Genomic DNA, 26,433 nt, shown 5'->3' with positions numbered 1-26,433 from the left:
TGTGGTCATGGACAGACAAGATTATGACAATAAAGTTGTTACCATGCTCTCGGACAACGAAACTTACAAGAAACTTGCCAAATCACCTTGTACTAGACTGGAGACGAAACTGAACAAATTTGTGTGGAAACTACGGACAGAAGACTGCATATCCCAACCGGAGTATCGAAGACTACACAGCAGCGACGGTGTGCTCCCAAAGTTCTACGGGTTACCCAAAATCCATAAGGAAGGTATTCCATTAAGACCGATTGTTTCTTTTGTTAACTCGCCAACCTACCAGCTATCTAAGTGCATCAGTCAAATTTTATTTCCTTTAGTTAATAGTACTGACTTTACTGTAAAAAATTCCAGTGAGTTTGTAAAGATTATTTCTGAATATAAATTACTTCCGCATGAGTGTCAAGTATCGTTTGATGTTGTTAGCCTGTTTACGTCAATTCCGACAGATGTTGCGCTCAGAATATCCTTGGACCAACTACAACAAGACACAACACTACATGAACGTACCAATCTTAAGTTAACACACATCCAAGAGGCATTACAGTTGTGCTTAGACTCGACTGTTTTCACATATAAACACGACATTTACCAACAAATTTTTGGCACCCCCATGGGCTCTCCCATTTCACCGGTTCTGGCCAACATTATAATGGAACAACTTGAGCAAACCGCTCTTGCTTCCTTCAAAACACCCCCGCGACTTTGGCTCCGCTATGTCGATGACACGTACGTCATCATAGCAAAAGACGAGGTCGCAGGGTTTCATAACCACATAAACAGCATCGAACCTTCCATTAAGTTTACCCGGGAAACACAACATGACCATAGTCTGTCATTTTTGGACGTAAACGTCACTGCAAACCCGGACGGGAAACTTACCACCTCCATTTTTTACAAGCCTACACACACTAACCGCTACTTACAATACACCTCACACCATCCGAAACATCAAAAACTCACTGTGGCCAGAACCTTATATAACAGAACGATTACACATATTGCCGATCCACACACTCGGAGGGTTGAACGCAAACACATTCGAAACGTTCTAAAACTAAACAAATTTCCCACTAACCTAAATCTCACACCCCACACACACAACAAACCCACACAAACATACACAGCATTCACTTCCATACCATATGTACAGGGAGTTTCTGAGCGGATATCAAGAATACTCAACGCCACTGGCGTAAAAGTTGCCATGAAACCGGTATGCACTTTAGAAAACATGTTTCCCAAACCTAAAGACCGTATTCCCATGCTTCAAATGACCGGTGTAGTTTACTTAATCCCTTGTCTTGATTGTAACACTGTGTATATTGGCCAGACTAAGCGCAATTTAACGTCCCGTATTAAAGAACAAACCCAGCAAACATCGAACGTGGAAGGAACGTTTTTGTTACGTTGACTTTTGGTTGAAACGTTCATTAACGTAAATCGAACCAAAAAATTTTTACTGGTTGCATGTTTTCCAAATATAAACGTTGATTCTACGTTTCCTTTCGACGTTTTTTAAACCAACCAAATATCAGCGTTGAACTAACGTAGGAAATGAACGTCTTCTAAACCTAACCTAATTCCAACGTTCTTTTGTTGTTAATCGTAAAACGTTGTATCAACCAACCAAAACCTAACGTTTATTGAACGTTGTTATGATAACGTTATAATAAAGAACCAAACATCAACGTTATTCTAATGTTATCGGAAAAACAAAAAATCAACCAACCAAAACCTAACGTTTATTGAACGTTGTTATGATAACGTTATAATAAAGAACCAAACATCAACGTTATTCTAATGTTATCGGAAAAACAAAAAATCAACCAACCAAAACCTAACGTTTATTGAACGTTGTTATGATAACGTTATAATAAAGAACCAAACATCAACGTTATTCTAATGTTATCGGAAAAACAAAAAATCAACCAACCAAAACCTAACGTTTATTGAACGTTGTTATGATAACGTTATAATAAAGAACCAAACATCAACGTTATTCTAATGTTATCGGAAAAACAAAAAATCAACCAACCAAAACCTAACGTTTATTGAACGTTGTTATGATAACGTTATAATAAAGAACCAAACATCAACGTTATTCTAATGTTATCCGAAAAACAAAAAATCAACCAACCAAAACCTAACGTTTATTGAACGTTGTTATGATAACGTTATAATAAAGAACCAAACATCAACGTTATTCTAATGTTATCGGAAAAACAAAAAATTAACCAACCAAAACCTAACGTTTATTGAACGTTGTTATGATAACGTTATAATAAAGAACCAAACATCAACGTTATTCTAATGTTATCGGAAAAACAAAAAATCAACCAACCAAAACCTAACGTTTATTGAATGTTGTTATGATAACGTTATAATAAAGAACCAAACATCAACGTTATTCTAATGTTATCGGAAAAACAAAAAATCAACCAACCAAAACCTAACGTTTATTGAACGTTGTTATGATAACGTTATAATAAAGAACCAAACATCAACGTTATTCTAATGTTATCGGAAAAACAAAAAATCAACCAACCAAAACCTAACGTTTATTGAATGTTGTTATGATAACGTTATAATAAAGAACCAAACATCAACGTTATTCTAATGTTATCGGAAAAACAAAAAATCAACCAACCAAAACCTAACGTTTATTGAACGTTGTTATGATAACGTTATAATAAAGAACCAAACATCAACGTTATTCTAATGTTATCGGAAAAACAAAAAATCAACCAACCAAAACCTAACGTTTATTGAATGTTGTTATGATAACGTTATAATAAAGAACCAAACATCAACGTTATTCTAATGTTATCGGAAAAACAAAAAATCAACCAACCAAAACCTAACGTTTATTGAATGTTGTTATGATAACGTTATAATAAAGAACCAAACATCAACGTTATTCTAATGTTATCGGAAAAACAAAAAATCAACCAACCAAAACCTAACGTTTATTGAATGTTGTTATGATAACGTTATAATAAAGAACCAAACATCAACGTTATTCTAATGTTATCGGAAAAACAAAAAATCAACCAACCAAAATCTAACGTTTATTTAACGTTGTTATGATAACGTTATAATAAAGAACCAAACATCAACGTTATTCTAATGTTATCGGAAAAACAAAAAATCAACCAACCAAAACCTAACGTTTATTGAATGTTGTTATGATAACGTTATAATAAAGAACCAAACATCAACGTTATTCCAATGTTATCGGGAAAACAAAAAATCAACCAATCAAAACCTAACGTTTATTAAATGTTGTTATGATAACGTTATAATAAAGAACCAAACATTAACGTTATTCTAATGTTATCGGAAAAACAAAAAATCAACCAACCAAAACCTAACGTTTATTGAACGTTGTTATGATAACGTTATAATAAAGAACCAAACATCAACGTTATTCTAATGTTATCGGAAAAACAAAAAATCAACCAACCAAAACCTAACGTTTATTGAACGTTGTTATGATAACGTTATAATAAAGAACCAAACATCAACGTTATTCTAATGTTATCGGAAAAACAAAAAATTAACCAACCAAAACCTAACGTTTATTGAACGTTGTTATGATAACGTTATAATAAAGAACCAAACATCAACGTTATTCTAATGTTATCGGAAAAACAAAAAATCAACCAACCAAAACCTAACGTTTATTGAATGTTGTTATGATAACGTTATAATAAAGAACCAAACATCAACGTTATTCTAATGTTATCGGAAAAACAAAAAATCAACCAACCAAAACCTAACGTTTATTGAATGTTGTTATGATAACGTTATAATAAAGAACCAAACATCAACGTTATTCTAATGTTATCGGAAAAACAAAAAATCAACCAACCAAAACCTAACGTTTATTGAATGTTGTTATGATAACGTTATAATAAAGAACCAAACATCAACGTTATTCTAATGTTATCGGAAAAACAAAAAATCAACCAACCAAAATCTAACGTTTATTTAACGTTGTTATGATAACGTTATAATAAAGAACCAAACATCAACGTTATTCTAATGTTATCGGAAAAACAAAAAATCAACCAACCAAAACCTAACGTTTATTGAATGTTGTTATGATAACGTTATAATAAAGAACCAAACATCAACGTTATTCCAATGTTATCGGGAAAACAAAAAATCAACCAATCAAAACCTAACGTTTATTAACTGTTGTTATGATAACGTTATAATAAAGAACCAAACATCAACGTTATTCTAATGTTATCGGAAAAACAAAAAATCAACCAACCAAAACCTAACGTTTATTGAACGTTGTTATGATAACGTTATAATAAAGAACCAAACATCAACGTTATTCTAATGTTATCGGCAAAACAAAAAATCAACCAACCAAAACCTAACGTTTATTGAACGTTGTTATGATAACGTTATAATAAAGAACCAAACATCAACGTTATTCTAATGTTATCGGAAAAACAAAAAATCAACCAACCAAAACCTAACGTTTATTGAATGTTGTTATGATAACGTTATAATAAAGAACCAAACATCAACGTTATTCTAATGTTATCGGAAAAACAAAAAATCAACCAACCAAAACCTAACGTTTATTGAACGTTGTTATGATAACGTTATAATAAAGAACCAAACATCAACGTTATTCTAATGTTATCGGAAAAACAAAAAATCAACCAACCAAAACCTAACGTTTATTGAATGTTGTTATGATAACGTTATAATAAAGAACCAAACATCAACGTTATTCTAATGTTATCGGAAAAACAAAAAATCAACCAACCAAAACCTAACGTTTATTGAACGTTGTTATGATAACGTTATAATAAAGAACCAAACATCAACGTTATTCTAATGTTATCGGAAAAACAAAAAATCAACCAACCAAAACCTAACGTTTATTGAATGTTGTTATGATAACGTTATAATAAAGAACCAAACATCAACGTTATTCTAATGTTATCGGAAAAACAAAAAATCAACCAACCAAAACCTAACGTTTATTGAATGTTGTTATGATAACGTTATAATAAAGAACCAAACATCAACGTTATTCTAATGTTATCGGAAAAACAAAAAATCAACCAACCAAAACCTAACGTTTATTGAATGTTGTTATGATAACGTTATAATAAAGAACCAAACATCAACGTTATTCTAATGTTATCGGAAAAACAAAAAATCAACCAACCAAAATCTAACGTTTATTTAACGTTGTTATGATAACGTTATAATAAAGAACCAAACATCAACGTTATTCTAATGTTATCGGAAAAACAAAAAATCAACCAACCAAAACCTAACGTTTATTGAATGTTGTTATGATAACGTTATAATAAAGAACCAAACATCAACGTTATTCCAATGTTATCGGGAAAACAAAAAATCAACCAATCAAAACCTAACGTTTATTAAATGTTGTTATGATAACGTTATAATAAAGAACCAAACATCAACGTTATTCTAATGTTATCGGAAAAACAAAAAATCAACCAACCAAAACCTAACGTTTATTGAATGTTGTTATGATAACGTTATTATAAAGAACCAAACATCAACGTTATTCCAATGTTATCGGAATGACGAAAAAATAACCAACCGATGCGTAACATTTATAGAATGTTTGTTAAACAATTGCGCGTCAATGTTAACGCAACAAGGACGTTGACTTGACATATAAATAAATAAATAATTAATTGTGAGTATTATAGCAGGTTAATGTTATCATAATTAAGAGGTTTATCTCATACCATGTCTTTTCATATCAGAATGACTGATACCAAATAAAAAAGGTGTTGTGAAATATCATTAAAGTTTGAGGCACAAAGTCAAATAGCAAACATAACTTTTTTCATTTGTTGGCCGAAAAGCGTTTCACATGGGAATAACGTATTATCAGTCAAAATCTGACAGTTGTTTACGCTTCAGATATTTCTTTGCCCAACGTCGACCGACTCCCACGGCAACAATTCTAGTACAATGGACGGGGCAATTTTTTAGGGTTGCCATTCATCAGGGAATTTTGCTTTAATTTAAATCAAACTAACGCCTAAAATACAAACATTCCCATTACAGCGATTACATCCGAAATAGGCATGCATTATTCGTTTATACTGATTGAAAATAATGTTCAAATAATAATAGGTTTGCTATCGACTGGCACATTGAAATGCTTGGTCGCTTGGCTCTCAAAGGCCAATTGAAATAAAAGGAATCGGGTTTTACAGTTCAACTCCGAATAGTGCGTTGTAATACTGTGCAAAATTTTGTTTCGATTGAAGTTGAAACAAACGCCTGAGAGACTGACAACTTGATTGAACGCGAAGGCACGACCCGCGCGGTTTGGTATCTACTGCCGGCACGTTAACATGCTTGGTCTCTTGTCTTTCAAAAGCCAATTGAAATGAAAGAAATCGGGTTTTACAGTTCAACTCCGAATATAGTGTTGTAATACTGTGCAAAATTTTGTTTCGATTGAAGTTGAAACAATCGAATGAGAGACTGACAACTTGATTGAACGCGAAGGCACGACCCGCGCGGTTTGGTATCTACTGCCGGCACGTTAACATGCTTGGTCGCTTGTCTTTCAAAAGCCAATTGAAATGAAAGAAATCGGGTTTTACAGTTCAACTCCGAATAGTGTGTTGTAATACTGTGCAAAATTTTGTTTCGATTGAAGTTGAAACAAACGCCTGAGAGACTGATAACTTGATTGAACGCGAAGGCACGACCCGCGCGGTTTGGTATCTACTGCCGGCACGTTAACATGCTTGGTCGCTTGTGTTTCAAAAGCCAATTGAAATGAAAGAAATCGGGTTTTACAGTTCAACTCCGAATATAGTGTTGTAATACTGTGCAAAATTTTGTTTCGATTGAAGTTGAAACAAACGAATGAGAGACTGACAACTTGATTGAACACGAAGGCACGACCCGCGCGGTTAGGTATCTACTGCCGGCACGTTAACATGCTTGGTCGCTTGGCTCTCAAAAGCGAATTAAAATAAATGAAATCGGGTTTTACAGTTCAACTCCAAATAGTGTGTTGTAATACTGTGCAAAATTATGTTTCGATTGAAGTTGAAACAAACGAATGAGAGACTGACAACTTGATTGAACACGAAGGCACGACCCGCGCGGTTTGGTATCTACTGCCGGCACGTTAACATGCTTGGTCGCTTGGCTCTCAAAAGCGAATTAAAATAAATGAAATCGGGTTTTACAGTTCAACTCCAAATAGTGTGTTGTAATACTGTGCAAAATTTTGTTTCGATTGAAGTTGAAACAATCGAATGAGAGACTGACAACTTGATTGAACGCGAAGGCACGACCCGCGCGGTTTGGTATCTACTGCCGGCACGTTAACATGCTTGGTCGCTTGTCTTTCAAAAGCCAATTAAAATAAATGAAATCGGGTTTTACAGTTCAACTCCAAATAGTGTGTTGTAATACTGTGCAAAATTTTGTTTCGATTGAAGTTGAAACAAACGAATGAGAGACTGACAACTTGATTGAACGCGAAGGCACGACCCGCGCGGTTTGGTATCTACTGCCGGCACGTTAACATGCTTGGTCGCTTGTCTTTCAAAAGCCAATTGAAATGAAAGAAATCGGGTTTTACAGTTCAACTCCGAATAGTGTGTTGTAATACTGTGCAAAATTTTGTTTCGATTGAAGTTGAAACAAACGCCTGAGAGACTGATAACTTGATTGAACGCGAAGGCACGACCCGCGCGGTTTGGTATCTACTGCCGGCACGTTAACATGCTTGGTCGCTTGTCTTTCAAAAGCCAATTGAAATGAAAGAAATCGGGTTTTACAGTTCAACTCCGAATAGTGTGTTGTAATACTGTGCAAAATTTTGTTTCGATTGAAGTTGAAACAAACGAATGAGAGACTGACAACTTGATTGAACGCGAAGGCACGACCCGCGCGGTTTGGTATCTACTGCCGGCACGTTAACATGCTTGGTCGCTTGTCTTTCAAAAGCCAATTGAAATGAAAGAAATCGGGTTTTACAGTTCAACTCCGAATAGTGTGTTGTAATACTGTGCAAAATTTTGTTTCGATTGAAGTTGAAACAAACGCCTGAGAGACTGATAACTTGATTGAACGCGAAGGCACGACCCGCGCGGTTTGGTATCTACTGCCGGCACGTTAACATGCTTGGTCGCTTGTCTTTCAAAAGCCAATTGAAATGAAAGAAATCGGGTTTTACAGTTCAACTCCGAATAGTGTGTTGTAATACTGTGCAAAATTTTGTTTCGATTGAAGTTGAAACAAACGAATGAGAGACTGACAACTTGATTGAACGCGAAGGCACGACCCGCGCGGTTTGGTATCTACTGCCGGCACGTTAACATGCTTGGTCGCTTGTCTTTCAAAAGCCAATTGAAATGAAAGAAATCGGGTTTTACAGTTCAACTCCGAATAGTGTGTTGTAATACTGTGCAAAATTTTGTTTCGATTGAAGTTGAAACAAACGAATGAGAGACTGACAACTTGATTGAACGCGAAGGCACGACCCGCGCGGTTTGGTATCTACTGCCGGCACGTTAACATGCTTGGTCGCTTGTCTTTCAAAAGCCAATTGAAATGAAAGAAATCGGGTTTTACAGTTCAACTCCGAATAGTGTGTTGTAATACTGTGCAAAATTTTGTTTCGATTGAAGTTGAAACAAACGCCTGAGAGACTGATAACTTGATTGAACGCGAAGGCACGACCCGCGCGGTTTGGTATCTACTACCGGCACGTTAACATGCTTGGTCGCTTGTCTTTCAAAAGCCAATTGAAATGAAAGAAATCGGGTTTTACAGTTCAACTCCGAATAGTGTGTTGTAATACTGTGCAAAATTTTGTTTCGATTGAAGTTGAAACAAACGAATGAGAGACTGACAACTTGATTGAACGCGAAGGCACGACCCGCGCGGTTTGGTATCTACTGCCGGCACGTTAACATGCTTGGTCGCTTGTCTTTCAAAAGCCAATTGAAATGAAAGAAATCGGGTTTTACAGTTCAACTCCGAATAGTGTGTTGTAATACTGTGCAAAATTTTGTTTCGATTGAAGTTGAAACAAACGAATGAGAGACTGACAACTTGATTGAACGCGAAGGCACGACCCGCGCGGTTTGGTATCTACTGCCGGCACGTTAACATGCTTGGTCGCTTGTCTTTCAAAAGCCAATTGAAATGAAAGAAATCGGGTTTTACAGTTCAACTCCGAATAGTGTGTTGTAATACTGTGCAAAATTTTGTTTCGATTGAAGTTGAAACAAACGAATGAGAGACTGACAACTTGATTGAACGCGAAGGCACGACCCGCGCGGTTTGGTATCTAATGCCGGCACGTTAACATGCTTGGTCGCTTGTCTTTCAAAAGCCAATTGAAATGCAAGAAATCGGGTTTACAGTTCAACTCCGAATAGTGTGTTGTAATACTGTGCAAAATTTTGTTTCGATTGAAGTTGAAACAAACGAATGAGAGACTGACAACTTGATTGAACACGAAGGCACGACCCGCGCGGTTTGGTATCTACTGCCGGCACGTTAACATGCTTGGTCGCTTGGCTTTCAAAAGCGAATTAAAATAAATGAAATCGGGTTTTACAGTTCAACTCCAAATAGTGTGTTGTAATACTGTGCAAAATTTTGTTTCGATTGAAGTTGAAACAAACGAATGAGAGACTGACAACTTGATTGAACGCGAAGGCACGACCCGCGCGGTTTGGTATCTACTGCCGGCACGTTAACATGCTTGGTCGCTTGTCTTTCAAAAGCCAATTGAAATGAAAGAAATCGGTTTTACAGTTCAACTCCGAATAGAGTGTTGTAATACTGTGCAAAACTTTTATGATGTGATAGTGGAGGACCCTTTCCAAAATTCTTTATACCGTAAACGTAACCAAACTGCTCCTGTATGGCTATATCGAAATGGGACCAAATCAGTTGTTTTTCGAGATTTGTAAAGATTAAATTGTCTTATACGCAATGCTTCGTCCTATACAAAACCCAGTTCGAAAAATTTCACATTCCTTGCGACACCACACAATGTGATTAATTGGGCTCTCCACCGCGGACCTCGCTATACGCTTCGTCCCTTGTGGATTTGCCTTAGCGTGTGGTCGAAGACCTTAAAGGCGACAACGGACAATGGACAGCGCACCACATACCTCACGGTTTCGCATGAGTGAATTTGCACGTTGACTTTCCTTGTTGTGCAGGGAACAACATCGTTTGATTGCAATAACAGTTTTTGTACCGCATTTTTGGTTTTATTTCTAGCAAACGATTAGGACATGGTTAGTAGCCTATCATTTGTTATCGTATCTTCCTGTTTATGTTACACTGAATTTAAGGGTTTTGGCGCTATCTGGCCCGTCGCGGCTTGTGGGAGTGAAGCCGGTTGGCGGGAAAGTTTTTCAAAGTACTGTTGGGTTCCTCTCGGGAGGGACATTATTGATTTTGGTTATGAGTCAAAGTTATGGTTAGCCTTAACCCTTTCGTAAAATATTTTTTAGCAGAATAAATCCAATTGTCATTTAAAAAATAACAATAAAAATTAGAAACTTGCTTCAATATTGACCTAAAAACACATTGTGCTTAAAGCTAGCCAGTGCGTTTTATTTTCACTTTTTGAAGTCAATTGGTTTCGTTGTTCAACAAGTTGTATAACGCATGTTAATCTTAAAGTTTGTCCCAAGAAAAAACTCTGTCAACGCACGCAAGTGTACAAAGAGTAATTGCGGGCCACCGCAAAATAGTTTGTATTTGTGCTTTTTTTTACTGTGGGTTTTACTTAGAGATACGAACCAGGGCCGGTCATTTATACGGAGCTATACACGCATGAATTCTATTTTCGAGTTCGACTAAAAGCCATTTCGACAAATTCTGTATTCCTTGCGACACCACACACTGTGATTAATTGGGGCTGTCCACCGACCTCGCTATAGTTCGTCCCTTGTCGATTTGCCACAGCGTGGGGTCGCAAGTCGACAACGCACCGCATCACATATTTGCAAAAGAACATTTGGCGCTATCTGGGCTTGCCGCGGCCTGTGGGAGTGGAGCCGGTTGGCGGGAAAGTTTTTCAAAGTACGGTTGGATTCCTCTCAGGAGGGATATTATTGGCTGCGAGTTAAACTGATGGTTAGCCTCAAGTCATGTCAGAAATAATATCAGAGTATACCATAGCATAACCTCAGAACACATAATTGGTTTAGTGCTATATAGCAAATTTTGTGTTTTGTAATGACTGTTGATTTACACAGGTTGTTTTGCAGCTTAAAGTAATTTGCTGGTTAAAGTTGACAATAAAAGTTCCATGGCAAATGAAAGACAATGTGATCCGCTTGAGAAAGTAAGTAAATCATTTTATATTAATGCCCAGATTGTTGTTATATTTTCATATGTTTTGCAGATTAATGACCAATGAAGCAATGGCACAACTTAGCATGAAAGGAAGCCATGGAAAAAGAACTTTCACCACAGCATAACTGTATAAAGTGGTGAGTGAAACATCAACATTTCAGCTATGCTCAAGGGACAAACCAAGGTCCATCACTATTAGTTTGGGGTTGTTAAAATAAAATTGCTTTTTGAGAAACCTTAATAGATCATTAGATATTTGCTTTTAGATGTTTTCTAATACAACTTGGTGGGGTTGTGGAAATAAGAAAAATATGTTTTAAAGAAAAAAAATCTTTTAACAACCTATATGAAACACGCTTTAGTATGTGAAATATAGCAGCAGTTCTTTGGCAGAACAACAACCATGATTTGTTTTGTTACAAAAAGTAATGCGAACTTCTCAATTTTACAGATTACATAATGAGGTGCAGCTCGACCACCAAAAAAGAAATAAACGCTTATTGGCGGACTGCTTTCAAGTTCGCCCCGTTTAGAAAATCGTCTTTGTGTGCATCTTCAGACGACTCGTTGTCGCAATAAGGTTATATGTGTTTGTATAATGTATTCTAATAAATACACTTCTGGAAATATTGTGTACCTATGATGGAGCTCCAATGTCAAGGTGCAGAGTTTTAACTCAACAGCAATTGTGTATTGGTTATCAGTTTGCGTCTACTACTGGGAAAAGGTTTTACGTTTTCAGAACAAAACAAACACAAGCTGAGCAACAAACGAAAACTTGAAAGTTACGTTAGCTCAGCAACGTTCTACAAACAAACAAAAAACAACGTTAAGAAAACGTCCATCGAGTTACGTTGATCCAATGTTGCCCAATTTACGTTAACAAAACTTTAAAAATCAACCTCGTGGTAACGCGATAACAACGTTATGATTCTAATCAGATTTCAACGTTTAAAACACATTCATCAAATTACGTTGATGTAATGTTGCTCAAATTACGTAAAAAAAACTTTCAAAATCAACCTTTTGGTAACGTGATAACAACGTTATGATTCTAATCAGATTTCAACGTTTAAAAAACATTCATCAAATTACGTTGATGTAATGTTGCTCAAATTACGTAAAAAAAACTTTCAAAATCAACCTCGTGGTAACGCGATAACAACGTTATGATTCTAATGAGATTTAAACGTTTAAAAAACCTCAATCAAATTACGTTGATCCAATGTTGCTCAAAATACGTTAAAAAACCTTTCAAAATCAACCTCGTGGTAACACGATAACAACGTTATGTTGCTAATGAGATTTCAACGTTCAAAAAACATTCGTCAAAATACGTTGATCTAATGTTGCTCAAATTACGTTAAAAAACCTTTCAAAATCAACTTCGTGGTAACACGATAACAACGTTATGATTCTAATCAGATTTCAACGTTGAAAAAACATTCATCAAATTACGTTGATCTAATGTTGCTCAAATTACGTTAAAAAACCTTTCAAAATCAACCTCATAGAAACAAATTTTCAACGTTGTGGTTAGAACCAACTTCATACGTTACTTAAACGTAAGAATGTTTGCTGGGAAGGCAGCCATACGCAATATGGAACCCAATAAATCTGCCCTATGTGCCCACATGCTTGACACCGACCACCGTATCAATTGGAAGGAAGCAAAAGTATTAAAACAAGAAACAATTGTGGCAAAACGGTTGGTTGTGGAAAATTATTATATTAATTCGCTACCGAATGTTTTAAATCGGAACGATGGAAAAGTACTTTCGCCCGTGTTCCGCAATTTCGCCCGTAACAATTCGTGACTTTTGTTTCCCATGTTTGGCCGTTTGACCCATGATCGATGTTGTCCATTGAATTATGTCCCGCTGTGTTTTAGCTGTTACGCCCTTTTGTTTTTTCGTCGCTCAATTTCTTTGCCCTGTTGGTTCGCTTCGCTACTGTGTTTGTTTTATTCTCTGAAGAAGCCTAGTCGTACGTACAGGCGAAACGTCAGAAAATACAATCTTTTTTAAACAAAAGGTCTATATTTGTTGTTCTCCACCAGAAGAGCGTCAGATTCATAATTCAGAGACTTCAATTCCGCTCATGGGGATTTCTGAGCAAAGGAAATGGTGTTTCGCTTGGGTGGGAGTTACTGCTGGATGCCTAGACCCGCTATTATTGCGCAATTCGCTTCTGTTTTTGCTTTTTTAATTTTACGTCTCATCATTATAACGGCAAAATGTACACTTAGTCAACACTACGATAAGTCGGGATTTTTTACATTGTTACGTCACATATAAAACAGTACATGTTTCAAAGTAAAATCAAACAACTGTACATCGTTGATACGTATTAATTCATCAAGCTATAGCTTTTCAGTGGCTGCAGTTATTCGTTGAAAAATGCTTCCGCTTCTTTAGCTGCAGTTTTTATTCGTATTTCATCGTACTGACCGCCACATCGAAACTTAAAACACATAAAACAGTTTACAACATAGGCTTTGTACTAAAAAAGGCGATCTTACTTGTCAATAATTTTTTGTGCACCCTGCTTCCGACATTCAAGCTTAAACATGTGGATTTTCTCAAATTCTTTACCCTGGTTTAAATGCATTTCTTTGATTTTCCTGTTCTCCTCATCTTTTCCATGATCAAGGAACACAGTTTGCAGCATTCCACTCAAGTTGTTGAAAATTGCCAAGTGGACAAGGGCAGGTATTGGTATCACTTTCAAATATTTGTGAGCCTTCCAACCTGTTATTTGTACTTTTGCAATCTCCCAAAGAACACCAAAAAACAGATGCAGTCGATTCCGTGGCCCAAATGATTCTAGCGGCCGCTTCATAAAGCCCTGGTAGTTTACAGACAGTTGAGAACGAAGATTTTTAACCGATGTCTCATCAACACCCTTAAAGCTTTGTTCAATTCAATTCAATTCATTTTATTTTCGTTAACGTCAGCGAATTTCCAGGACAACTTTCAGTTATCGTTTTGATGTAGACGTGACAAAGGACCGGTGGAACCATTCCTGGTTATATGACCGGCCCTATAAGGTACAGGCGAAGCAAAAGAAAAACACAAATCGGCAATTAGAAGAAAAACTTTACATTTTTTTTTTAATTTTTGTTAACTAGTTATATTTTTTTTAAAAAAAAGGACAACAAAAGATGTGTTACGTATCTGTCAAAATAAACTTTTGCGTTAGGAGAAGGCATTAAACGGTGTGATTATATTTCTAGGCAAGTCTGTGGAATTGTGTTGAGGCACGTGCTGGAGGCAAGTTTTCAAAATTGTTTGATTAATTGATGTTGTGTCTGATTGAATCATAACATACCTGGGGGTGTTTACCTCGCCCACGTGTTGTTGTGTAAATTTAAGTTAAGCGAGAATCGAGAAGGAATGCGTGCAGTGCTTTGTGGAATCCGACCAAACTGAATGTTTTTATGTTTTCGGGAATGTTGTTCCAAATTTCTACGCCTTTGTAATTTAGTCTTTTTTTGCACAATTTCGTTGATGCACGTGGAAGAAAATATTTGTGGTTAGTATGACTTCTGGTTGTGTGGGCATGAACTCTAGCAACCGGTGTAAAATAATTTTTGAAAACTAGTGGCAAACGTTGGTTTTTGTACTTGTGTACGAACTTTCCAAGTTGTAATTTATGCATTAAATGAATCGGCAGAATTTTGGTTTTTACATGTAGTTGCCAGGTGTGGGTGCAAAAAGGGCTATTGCCAACTAAGCGCAGTGCCGGATTCTGCATAACCACTAGAGGATGTAGCATTGACGGACTAGCAAAACCCCATGTTAGAAGACTGTATCTTAAGTGAGAGTGTACCAGCGCATGATACACCGTTCGTAGTGTGTCTTGGCCTATGTGGTGCTTGAGCTTGTACATGATAGCGATGCTTTTGGCTATTTTTTTGCAGAGCATGTTGATGTGCGGACCCCATGAAAGTTGGCTATCGAACTCAATGCCAAGATATTTAGCTGTCTCAACTTGTTCAAGTGTGATACCATTGATTTTCAGGTGAAATGATTTGTTGTTGAATTTTTTACATCTGGAGAAAAGCATGAACTTGGTTTTCTGGCAATTAACTGTTAGTTTGTTGGACTGCATCCATTTATTGACCTTGTCAATTTCAACATTGGCATATTTCTCCAAATCCTCTATGCTTTTATGTGACATGATTAGACATGTGTCATCTGCAAATAGTGTTGTGTGGAATGTGGAGGCGCAAGGCAAATCATTGATATATATAAGGAAGAGGAGGGGTCCTAATGGCGATCCCTGAGGTACACCGCAAACCACATTGGAAACATTGGAGTGTGAATTGGCAATTTTTGTGTATTGCTGTCGACCTGTTAAGTAGCTCTTGAAGAAGGTTCTGGTATTACCCCGAAAACCATGAAATTCTAGTTTTTGTAGTATGATGTCATGATTGACTGTGTCAAATGCTTTTTGGAGGTCAAGGAATATTGCGCATGTTTTCTGTTGGTGGTCTAACAAATTGGCTATGTGATCATAGATTTGTGCTATGGCTAAGTCGGTTGAATGTCCAGGTCTAAATCCATTTTGAAATTTGGTGTGTAGGTCAAATTTTAGTAAATAGTCCATCATCCTTTTATGTATGATTGTTTCAAATATTTTAGCAAACATTGATATTAATGATATTGGTCTGTAATTACTTAAGTTTTCAGAGTCTCCTGCCTTATATAATGGTATCACTTTTGATATTTTCAAGCATTTGGGATATGTTGCTGTTAGGATGCTTGGTAAAGGATTGGTGAAATAACTGGTGCTGCTAATTTGATTAGTTTAATGGGAATGTCATGTGGGCCTGTTGATTTATTTACATCTAATTGTGCGATGGTGTTATATATTTCGTTTATTTCCACAGTGTGGAAAAAGAAGGATGCTGATGGACTTTTTGTGAGGTAGTCTATTGGTTTTGTGAGAGTTGGAGGAACAAGTAGTGCCATATTTTTTCCAATGTTGGTGAAAAATTGTTAAATTCACTTGCAATGTGCGTTGGATCTTTAACTGTGCCATTAGGTGTGGTAATTTGTGATATGGGTGTTTTCTTCTTGGTGTTATTTGTGGTTATTTTGTTTCCAGGTTTGCTTTGGGTTTGCCTTGTTAACATTAAATAAGTTTTTGTAGTGATTTTGTTTGGCTGCTCTTATAACTGATTTTAGTTTATTGGAATATAATGTGAAGTTGGTAGTGAGATTTCCTTTTTGAATGAGTTTCCTATAAAGTTTGTTTTTATGTTTTATAGATTTTAGGATACCCTTGGTGATCCAAGGATTTGTCTTGCGCCTTCTGTTTTGTGGTGTATATGGAGCATGCTCTTCTACAGTGTTTTGAAAAATGTGGATGAAGGTTGCAAATTGATCCTGAACATCTGATTCATTCCAAATAGTGCCGGCTCTGTTTTCAATGGTAAGTAGGAAACTGTCTGTGTCAAATTTGAAATAATTTCTAGTAAGTGTAGGGTATTCTATGATTTGGGGTTCGTACTTGTGAACAATGGCAAAAATAGGCAAGTGGTCTGATATGTTGAATGTAATGAGACCAGGTGTAATAGCATTTGAAAAATTGTTTGTGTACATATGGTCTATAGTTAAAGGTCTCTGTGAAGGGGCGATGTGCGATGCTTTGTCTTTTATAATTTTGGTGTTCAGGCTCTCTATCATCAGTTTGTATTCTTGTACGTGAGGTGTTTTTCTTGAAATGTCAATGTTGAAGTCTCCAAGAATGAAAAAAGTTTTGTTTTTTTTGTTTAAAGTATGAATAGTGTGTTCTAAATGTGAAGCAAAAATTGTTATGTTGTGATCTGGGTGTCGGTAGATTATTCCAATTACCACTGTTTTCTGTTTGTTTTTTTGTTTCAGGTCAACATCAATCCACAAATTTTCGCAACGAGGTGTATGAATTTTATACTGGTCGTTTCTACGGTACGCCAGTGGTCGTTTAATATATATGCCCACACCACCAGCATGTGTTGGGGAGTTTTCTCCGAGGAAATCATATCCACCTAAAGATATGTTGGTTGCTGTGTTTTTTTTTAAGTTTTGTTTCTGAGATTCCAATAATATGAGGTAATACACTGCACGCATTAGTAAAGGCTTCTATAATAGGCAGATTGTGAGGCAAGCTTCTTACATTAAAATGTGTCATAACGAAATTTTGTTGGTGTGGTTGTCTGGTTGCTGTATCAAATTCTTGCATACTATAATATTTGCTACACATGTTTGTGTTCATGGGGGTGTTTGTTAATATGATGTTGTGCAAAGCTGTTGTAAAACATTAAAAAAAATACACTGACAGACAAAATATCACAATGATTATTTTTGCAGGTGAACATCATCATTTTTACACTAATTGATTGCATCAGTACAGTACCTTATTGGATGCTGGATATTTTGTACTTCCGTAGATCATCTTCATTTTTGATCCACAACGCCGGAGTGCCTTCATCTTTTTTGAGTAGCGTTGTACCATTTTTAGTCCAAATAAACTTAAATCTGTGGTTTCTTTTATATGCAAGGCAAGTATTGAATATTTTTCTGTTTACTTTGTTAAGCTTTCATTGATAAAGATTTTGTTGACCATATTTTCCATGTTTAGTTTTTGTAGCTTTGCCCGATTCTGAAACAAACTATCTCGAGTTTTTCTTGACAAAAACTTTGCTATTATAGTTGGCGGTTGCTGAGTATTGTGCTTATGCATTTGCAATCTGTGGGATATGCTGATATCACTTTTGCTGATAATCACTCCCACTTTTTTTGCAATGGAGACAACAATCTCATCTGTGCATTCCTCCTTGGTGTGAGGAATGCCTTTAAACTCCAGACAATCTTGCCTCCCATACTGTTCCAATGCATTGACTTCATCACAACAAGCAGCCATTCCAATTCTTAATCGTTTGATATGTGGCGAGTGCCTTATCCTCAATTGTTTCCATTACAATGCGCATCCTCCTCGTTACTGGAAGCGATATGTCGACGACACCTTCGCCACCGTTGATGAAGCACAGCTCCAGTTGTTCCTTTTTGGTAATATCGCTTTCACATTTTGTCAAAGCCGATTTTTTCGGAGGGACGGTGGAGTAGAAATTCGTACAAAGTCACGAAAATATTACTAAGGTTAGCTGCATGTGCGAAGGAAAATTGTGAAATTTACTACGTTTTTTTGCAATATTTTATTAACCCGGAATCACATGTGCTTTTCACAAGCAATTATTGGTAGCTTCAGTTTGTGACAAGATGCGCTTTAAGTAAATAACACCGCGAATGGTTGAGAAATGAATTTAAATTTTTATATTAAAATGTAAGAATTGAGATACTAATACACTAGGTCTCCAAACACAGGATTTTTTTCCCACCGGGAACACATGTTCCGTTGGCGAATGGAGATGTTCTTCCGGATGCAGTGACACCCTGTGCATGGTAGCTGATGACGTAACGATTGTGTCTTGTGACGTAAGCAGCTCGTTGGAAAGTTTGGAAAATTGCAGAATACATTGAACGATTTAATTTTACAGTCAACTCTATTAATATTATTCAACGGTGAGTTGTCTAATGCCGACAGAACATGAACAACCGTTACGCCCAACGCTTGTCACAGGAAATAACACATGGTTTTCCTTGCAAGATCAATGTTTAAGCCATAATCTAAGTGAAGTCCAGGCCACACCCGAGTAAAAACATGTAATTTGTAATCATATTAAACGGTAAAATTTGAACCTAAAATAATAATGTTATATTGGGTTGAGTTGAGCAAAAAATGTTGTAAATCAATTTAAATAAACATTACAATTTGAACTTTTTTTTTATTGTTGTACAGAAAACCAAGTTGTAGTATGGGTGAGACACAATTCATCAGCAACGAGACAGCTTTGGGGTAGTCAGTACAAACTTAGCGCAGTAAAGCACATACAGGGCGCGGTCGAGATTTGTGAAGACACTGTGGGGTTAGCTTAGCTAGCTAAAAACATAAATAATCATTACAAATTAACAATGTAGTCAACTGGATTGCAAAACATTGAAAGAGGCACATGAGAGGCCTTAAAGTTTACATAACACTCGTCACAAATATCAGAAGTATCACTAGAATCTCGACAAGGTCTAATCTAGATTGATTGATAATAACAATTACAGCGACGAACTCCCACCAGTAAACCAGCAAGCATGCTTTGTGAGACAAAGGAATTCGATGATGAAATGCAATATGCACATATACACACATGAGTTCAAGTAACATAGAATTATTGAAACTGTCTGCAACATACCGGCCCCAAAAATATTGTACCATAGTAAAAGATTTTTCCAATAACAAGGATTGACAGTGAACACATATACACAAGTGAAGAGTCTATAGTAACATAAAAAGGTAACATATTGGCAATGTCTAGGAACATTGGTCGTGATAAACACTTTGGCCATACAACAGGAACAAATGCTTCAGTATCAAAACTGCATATTAGCACCATGTAATTGCTCACATGAATGAGGACATATGACTTACAAACTACAACAGGTAATGGTTTTTCAAAACTGCAATACAATTGTGTATCAAAGGGCTCACAAATGTCAGGCAATCATAAATAACAGGAATGGCATGAAAGGAAACAGGTGGATTTTACATACATTATCAGGTTTTACACAATGAAACCTACACAATGAAGCAGTGCACAAGTAGGAGAAGACACTCATTATCCATTATCTCCAGAACTGGTCAGCAATCCATTGCACTGCTTTCCATGACTTTTGACAGCCACCAGCTTTGTTGAAGATCCCTGGTGCCACGGATTCATCAAGGCTGCCAGTTAGCAGGTAATTTGCTTCAAGTGTTGGGCCGTCCTTTGGATCATCACTTACAGTTGTCAAGGGACAACAATTTAAAATTGACTCTAGCACAATAGTATTGTTTACCATCAGTCAATCGCAAGTAGCAGACAGCTCAGTACCCTGTCTCACTCGCATCACAGAAACAGTGCAGTTCAGCATGTGTGTAGTCAAAGGATTTTTTACATTGTTATGTCACATAAAAAATAGTACATGCTTCGAATTATAATCAAAACTGTACATCGTTAATAAGTTTTACTTCATCAAGCTAAGGCTTTGCAATGGCTGCAGTTATTCGTTGTAAAATGCTTCCGCTTTTTTAGCTGCAGTTTTTATTCCTCTTTCATTGTACTGACCACCACGACGAAACAACCTTCAAAAAAAAAACACAAAACAGTTTACAATATAGGCTTTTGTACTAAAAAAGACAATCTTACTTGTCAATTATTTTTTGTGCACCATGCTTTCGACATTCAAGCTTATGTGTGTGAATTTTCTTAAATTCTTCATGTGGGCTTAAATGCATTTCTTTGATTTTCCAGATCTCCTCATCCTTTCCATGATCAAGGAACACCGTTTGCAGCATTCCACTCAAGTCGTTGGAAATTGCCAAGTGGACAAGGGTGGCCATTGGTATCACTTTTAAATAATTGTGAGCCTCCCAATCTTTTATTTGAACTTTTGCAATCTCCCAAAGAACACCAAAAAACAGATGCAGTCGATTCTGTGGCTCAAATGATCTTAGCGGCCACTTCATAAACTCCCAGTATTTTCCAGACAGTTGATCACGAAGATTTTCAACCGATGCCTTATCAACACCCTTATATCTCTGTGTATTTAACTTTATGTTCTTGTTCCTATGGTATTGTAGGTTTTCATCATCAAAAGCGTTTGTCCATATTCCTTGTTCACCGCTGTTTTTTGGGTTATTTACTACTTCAATCGAATATTTGGTGTAAACACAAAGACACACTATTGGTTTTTCTCTTACATAAAAGACAATACAACTTCCACCTTTCATCAACGTGCTATTATTGGTGATCCATCTTATCAAACGAAGAACTTGATTTCCATTCAGGTTTCCAACTTTCACTTTGTAATATCTGGCCTTATCAAAATAAAATCTCTTGCCTTGCGATATAAACTTATTAATCTTGCTTTGGAATATATCTCGAAATGGGCAGTCGTAGTATGGCCAAATGACCACATTATGGCCCAAACGCATGTATTTTATGGTGATATGAAGCATCAGCAATGCATTTTTCAGAGTACACATTTCGAAATAGTAGGTTGTGCAAAACAAACTGAGTTGTGTTAAAGATGAGCACAGTTGAATCGTACAATCATACAGGGCACAGTCAACATTTCTGAAGTTCACAGTACCACGTTTCTGATTCGACAACTGTTTGTGAATTGTCGCACTCTCGGCAGCTTTAACCTACCGTGGTTAGTGGTTACGTTTTTTTCACGTTTGGTTCTGACCATGGTACCACCTTAACGTAGCCAACTTACGAGGTAGCAGCATTATTTTTTATACGTTATAGTTTACAGGCCAAAATTATTAAAAAAATTTATATACATGTAGATTCCCAAACCAAAATTTCTTTCTTTTTGTTACTGTTATCGTTATGTTTTCTATGTTTGGCACAACTCTCGTTATTATGTAACAAAGGCTGCGCAGTAGACGTGCGCGTGCAGACCGCATGGTTATGTTTTTCATTGCTAGTTGTGTTGCCAGTTATTGTAGTACGTATAATAATACTCATTCTATTTGAATAAGGATGTTAGTCGCAAAACGCGAAATAGTTTGTTGACTGCTTTGCAACAATTGAAAAGTTTACTGGATGTTGTCACTACTGATAATTTACGGAATAAGATCGGTCGCAAAACAGTTCGGTAAGTGCGATTGAATTTGCCATAGTGTGAATTTGTTTGTATATTGAATGTACAATTGTGTTTCTTTAACTAGAAACCGTTCCATTCCTGGCGCGTTGTTGTGCCGGTCGTTCCTGTATCGAATACAAGTGTCTGTTGTGTTTCGCGGGCTCGACTACCTGGAAGATTGGATGGGACGCGTTTGGGCTAAAGGCCAAAAAACTGCTGTGTAGCGTGTAGCGCCGCCGATCCGCAGAAAAAGCACGTTACATACAAGTTTCGAACTGTCATTGTTACAACCGTTTGTGACGTCACAACATGCCTGTCCTGACAAAGAAGAAGAGAAAACGGCTTGGCTGTGCATTAAAACAGTTAAAAGATGATTACCTCGATGCCGAGAGGGTGATGCTCAACCGCGAAAAGGAAAAACTGCAAGAAGCGTTGCTTGCCGTAGAAGCAAGCTACACCGAGGTTATGAACCTGTGTGAAGATATGTCCGATGAGGCCACGATGCCGGGAAGTGTGTCTCGAAAAAGGGATTGTCTTCGAGGCAAGAACGAATTTGACACACGTGTCAGGCAGTGGCTGCGAGACATTTCAACACCGGTACCTGTCTCTGAAGCTGGTAGCCGTTCACCGCCCGCAAGTAGAACGTCGAAACGATGTGAATCCACTATTCACACTGGGAGCGTAAGATCTTCTAGGAGCTCGACATACAGTATTAAGTTAAAGGAAAGTCGTGTGAAGCTAAATCTAGCTCGTTTAGCACGCAAGCAAGATGAAGAACGAAAAGAAGAGGAATTAAAACAAGCCGAGTTCACTCTTCAACGAGAACTAGATAAAAGAAAATTGGAAGCTGAAATCGCTGATCGCGAATCTCAACGGAAGTTAGATTTAGCAGAAGCCGAACTGAACGCATGGGAAGAAGTTGGGAGTGTTTGTTCGTTAAAACACGAACCCCGAAAAGACACAGTGTGTCCTAAGAATCCTGAAGAATTAGTGATCGAAGATCCTAAACCAAATGAAATAAAGCTCAAGGAATTCGAACGTCCTAGTCGCCAAAAGGTACCACATGATAACATTTACTCGCCACATAACGGACGTACCTCTACGACACAGTTTAGACCTCATTATACGGAGGTTGGTGAACGTTTTCTGCCAAAACCACAAATAACAAAGTTTGATGGCGACCCTATGGACTATTGGTCATTTGCAAATCGATATAAAATTCATATTGCTAGCAGATTAGACTGTGATGATTTAAGACTTACATACTTGCTGCAACATTGCACGCCGAGTGTCAATGAAAAGCTGAGGCACCATACGTCATCCTCAAATCCTGCAGTCAGCTACGAACTTGCTTGGAAAGAATTGTACGAACGCTATGGTCAACCACATATCATCGCTCGTTGCTGCGAGAGGAAGTTGCAAGAAAGTCCGAAGATTGGACGAAACGACCCCGACGGTTTGGAAAAGTTGGCCGTCCTCCTCAAGAGATGCTGCGTATCATTGGAGGAAATCACTGGTATGTCTACCGTAGATTCCGTCGGTTTTATTGTTGCTATTGCTAGCAAGCTACCTGTGGAGATGCAATGTAAATGGGTTTCTGTATCTGTTGCATTGCAAAGGGAAACGGGTAGAGTCGCGCGTTTCGTGGATTTTGCAAATTTCGTTGTAAAGCAGAGTGAGGAAGCAAACTCGATATATGGGAAAGGTCTCTTTCCTTCAGGCCCTGAAAAGAATCAAGGTATCAAACGACAAAAGGCGACGTCATACAACGCCATTGCTACTACTAGTGCACAGAAATCGGTGCAGAACGAACAACGGTCAACACAACGAAAGAGACCGTGTCCTTGTTGTGCAAAGCCGCATGACCTCGGCGACTGCTATGCGTTTAAACGAAAATCGCATCGTGAGCGACGACAATTTGTGAGAGCGAAAGGTTTGTGTTTCCGGTGTCTCGAAGTGGGACACATGGTTGTCGATTGTAGCAGTAAGACGGTTTGCCATGAGGAAGGTTGTGGAAGTGCATACCATCATGTGCTACTGCACAATCCGGCGAGACCTCGACCGACAGATGCATCTTCGGAGGACAAAAATGGAAATGACTCGGCGTCTTTGACGCAGGGTAGTTGCTTGAATACCGTGGGCTGTCATGGTAGCAACTCATTGTCCGCTTGGTTAGACATTGTTCCTGTTCGAGTCCGCGTGGGGGACAAGGAAATTGAAACATATGCTCTGCTGGACACTGGTTCGGACAAAACCTTCTGTGAGAAACGGCTGATCAACATGTTGGATGTTGAGGTAGAAGGCGAACCCGTTCGTATGCAGCTCGGTTCGATCAATGGTGCAAAGGAGCTGAACACCGTGAAAATCTCCATGTCAGTACTGCCCTTGAGGGGAGGAGAGGAGTTCAATTTACCGGAAGTGACGTTACTTGACGAAATCCCTGTCCCGCCTGAGCATGTCCCAAAGTTTGGAACACCTGTTCGTCCCAAGCACCTGAAGGGAGTACATTTACCGCAAATCAAAGGTGGGTCTGTCACATTACTTATTGGTACAGACAACTACTTAGTTCATCGATGTTTGGAGAGTCGGTTCTCTCCTGATCCGGAGTACCCGGACGCTGTCAAAACGCCTCTAGGTTGGTTGCTAAGAGGTTATGCTCCACAGAAAACCTCCAGGGGCTGTAGTTTTCTGTTGCAAGGAATTAAACGTTTCAATTCCTTTAATAACATCGATGACGTCATCGTGACCGATGATGGTGAAACTTACCCCATGCGTAGTGGTGATTTGGGGGATGCCGAATCCTTCCTCCAGTGGCTCCGGAGCAACAGGGAAGCAATGGAGTTTGGATTGAGATTTTCAGCAGCAGACGTCATTGCATATGACACCATGGTTAAGCAAGTGGAACACAAAGATGGACATTACCAGTTACCGCTGTTGTGGCGAAATTCGGCAGATATTCTTCCCAACACTTTGAAATTAGCACAGAAACGACGGTCTGGTCTTAGGAAGCGTTTGTCACGTGATGCAAGTTTAAGTCAAAAGTATGTTCAGCAGATGCAAATCCTTTTGGAAAAGGGTTATGCCGAACGGGTACCAGAAGAAGAAATTAGTACTGATGGTCGGAAGTGGTACCTTCCTCACCACCCCATGGTAAACCCAAAGAAGCCGGATAAGCTTCGAATCGTTTTTGACTGTGCCGCAAAGTGCGACGGTAACTCTATCAACGATCACTTGATGAAAGGACCAGACTTAATGAACTCGTTAGTTGGAGTGCTTCTGAGATTCCGCAAAGAAGCCGTGCCTTTGGTTGCGGACATAGAAGCCATGTTCCATCAAGTACGCGTCACGCAGCAGGATCGTGACGCCTTCAGATTCTTGTGGTGGCCAGGAGGCGACACACTGAAGGATCCTGTGCCTCACCGAATGACTGTTCATTTATTTGGCGCGAAGTCGTCCCCAAGCTGCGCCACATTCTGCCTACGTGAAACCGCGCGTGAATTTGGGAAGTTTTTTGATCCTCGTGTTGCCGAGGTTGTGAGAAAAAACTTTTATGTGGACGACTGTTTACTATCAATCCCCACAGAAACAATGGGAATTAAAATGGTGGAAAATTTGAGAAGTCTACTGTCCATGGGAGGTTTCAGGCTGACAAAATGGTTGTCATCGAGTGATGCTGTGATGACCTCTGTTCCTAACGGAGAAAGGTCCAAATTAATCCAGAACATTCCGCTTGGCGGAGAGGTACAGGAACGTGTTCTGGGAATCAGCTGGCGTCTTCCGGAGGACGAGTTTGGATTTAATGTCGTCCTGCCGGACAAACCGATTACGCGACGTGGAATGCTCTCCGTGACAAACTCCCTGTTTGACCCCCTTGGACTCGTTGCACCCGTGGTCCTAGAAGCCAGATTGATCTACAGGGACGTGTGTCAACAGAAGATTGGATGGGACGATGTCGTGCCGACCACGGATCAAGCCAGGTGGCGAAAATGGCGAGAAAGCCTCTGTGACCTTTGTGAGGTAAGAATACCTCGTTTTTATCGAATGACCACCAATGCGTCCAAAGTACAGTTACATGTTTTTGCTGACGCTTCGTCAGAAGCACGAGGTTGTGTTTGTTACCTGAGGTCAGTAAATGACCGCTCGAACGTTACGTGCTCTCTGGTGATGGGCAAATCACTGCTTTCCGGTTCGGGAAGGCAAACCATAACACGACTGGAACTGGAGGCTGCTTTGGATGCAGTAAACAGTGAGGGAGGAACTTGATTTAGAAGACTGTCCTTGTCTGTTTTGGACTGACTCATCCATCGTGCTGCAGAGTTTACACGCC

At 38.1% G+C, this 26,433-nt stretch overlaps 4 protein-coding genes across 10 annotated transcripts; 3 read left to right on the top strand and 1 right to left on the bottom strand.

The window, feature by feature from the left end:
• Positions 1-613: 613 nt before the first annotated feature.
• LOC145902983 (uncharacterized) lies at positions 614-1,414 on the top strand. Its single transcript, XM_082991074.1, has one exon. It carries the CDS (start codon positions 614-616, stop codon positions 1,412-1,414), a length of 801 nt encoding a protein of 266 aa, XP_082847200.1.
• Positions 1,415-14,661: 13,247 nt separating this feature from the next.
• LOC145902455 (uncharacterized) lies at positions 14,662-19,048 on the top strand. Of its 7 annotated transcripts, XR_014402606.1 has the most exons (7): positions 14,662-14,910; positions 15,299-15,399; positions 16,271-16,425; positions 16,652-16,815; positions 17,268-17,923; positions 18,075-18,521; positions 18,747-18,883. XR_014402606.1 is itself a non-coding variant. In XM_082990429.1 (6 exons), the coding sequence occupies exons 3-5, from the start codon at positions 17,470-17,472 to the stop codon at positions 18,295-18,297; spliced, it is 339 nt and encodes a 112-aa protein (XP_082846555.1). In that variant the 5' UTR covers positions 14,662-15,399; positions 16,652-16,815; positions 17,268-17,469; the 3' UTR covers positions 18,298-18,521; positions 18,747-18,883. The 7 variants fall into 7 exon arrangements, 1 of the variants encoding a protein (XP_082846555.1); XR_014402609.1 differs by lacking the exon at positions 16,271-16,425 and adding an exon at positions 18,920-19,048 and having other exon boundaries at positions 14,662-15,399; positions 18,747-18,857; XR_014402608.1 differs by lacking the exon at positions 16,271-16,425 and having other exon boundaries at positions 14,662-15,399; positions 17,268-17,420; positions 17,813-17,923.
• Positions 19,049-20,458: 1,410 nt separating this feature from the next.
• LOC145902454 (uncharacterized) lies at positions 20,459-21,670 on the bottom strand. The gene is made up of 2 exons (XM_082990428.1): positions 20,660-21,670; positions 20,459-20,595 (listed from the first exon to the last, which is right to left on the bottom strand). The coding sequence occupies exons 1-2, from the start codon at positions 21,496-21,498 to the stop codon at positions 20,514-20,516; spliced, it is 921 nt and encodes a 306-aa protein (XP_082846554.1). The 5' UTR covers positions 21,499-21,670; the 3' UTR covers positions 20,459-20,513.
• Positions 21,671-22,415: 745 nt separating this feature from the next.
• Positions 22,416-26,369, top strand: LOC145902982 (uncharacterized). The gene has a single exon (XM_082991073.1). It carries the CDS (start codon positions 22,416-22,418, stop codon positions 26,367-26,369), a length of 3,954 nt encoding a protein of 1,317 aa, XP_082847199.1.
• The last annotated feature ends 64 nt before the right edge of the window (positions 26,370-26,433 follow it).

This window comes from Ascidia mentula, chromosome 5 (genome assembly GCF_947561715.1).
Source record: "Ascidia mentula chromosome 5, kaAscMent1.1, whole genome shotgun sequence".
NCBI classification, from domain to species: Eukaryota; Metazoa; Chordata; class Ascidiacea; order Phlebobranchia; family Ascidiidae; genus Ascidia; species Ascidia mentula.
The sequence above is the reverse complement of the archived record's forward strand: the minus strand, read 5'-3'. Positions and strand labels throughout refer to the sequence as shown.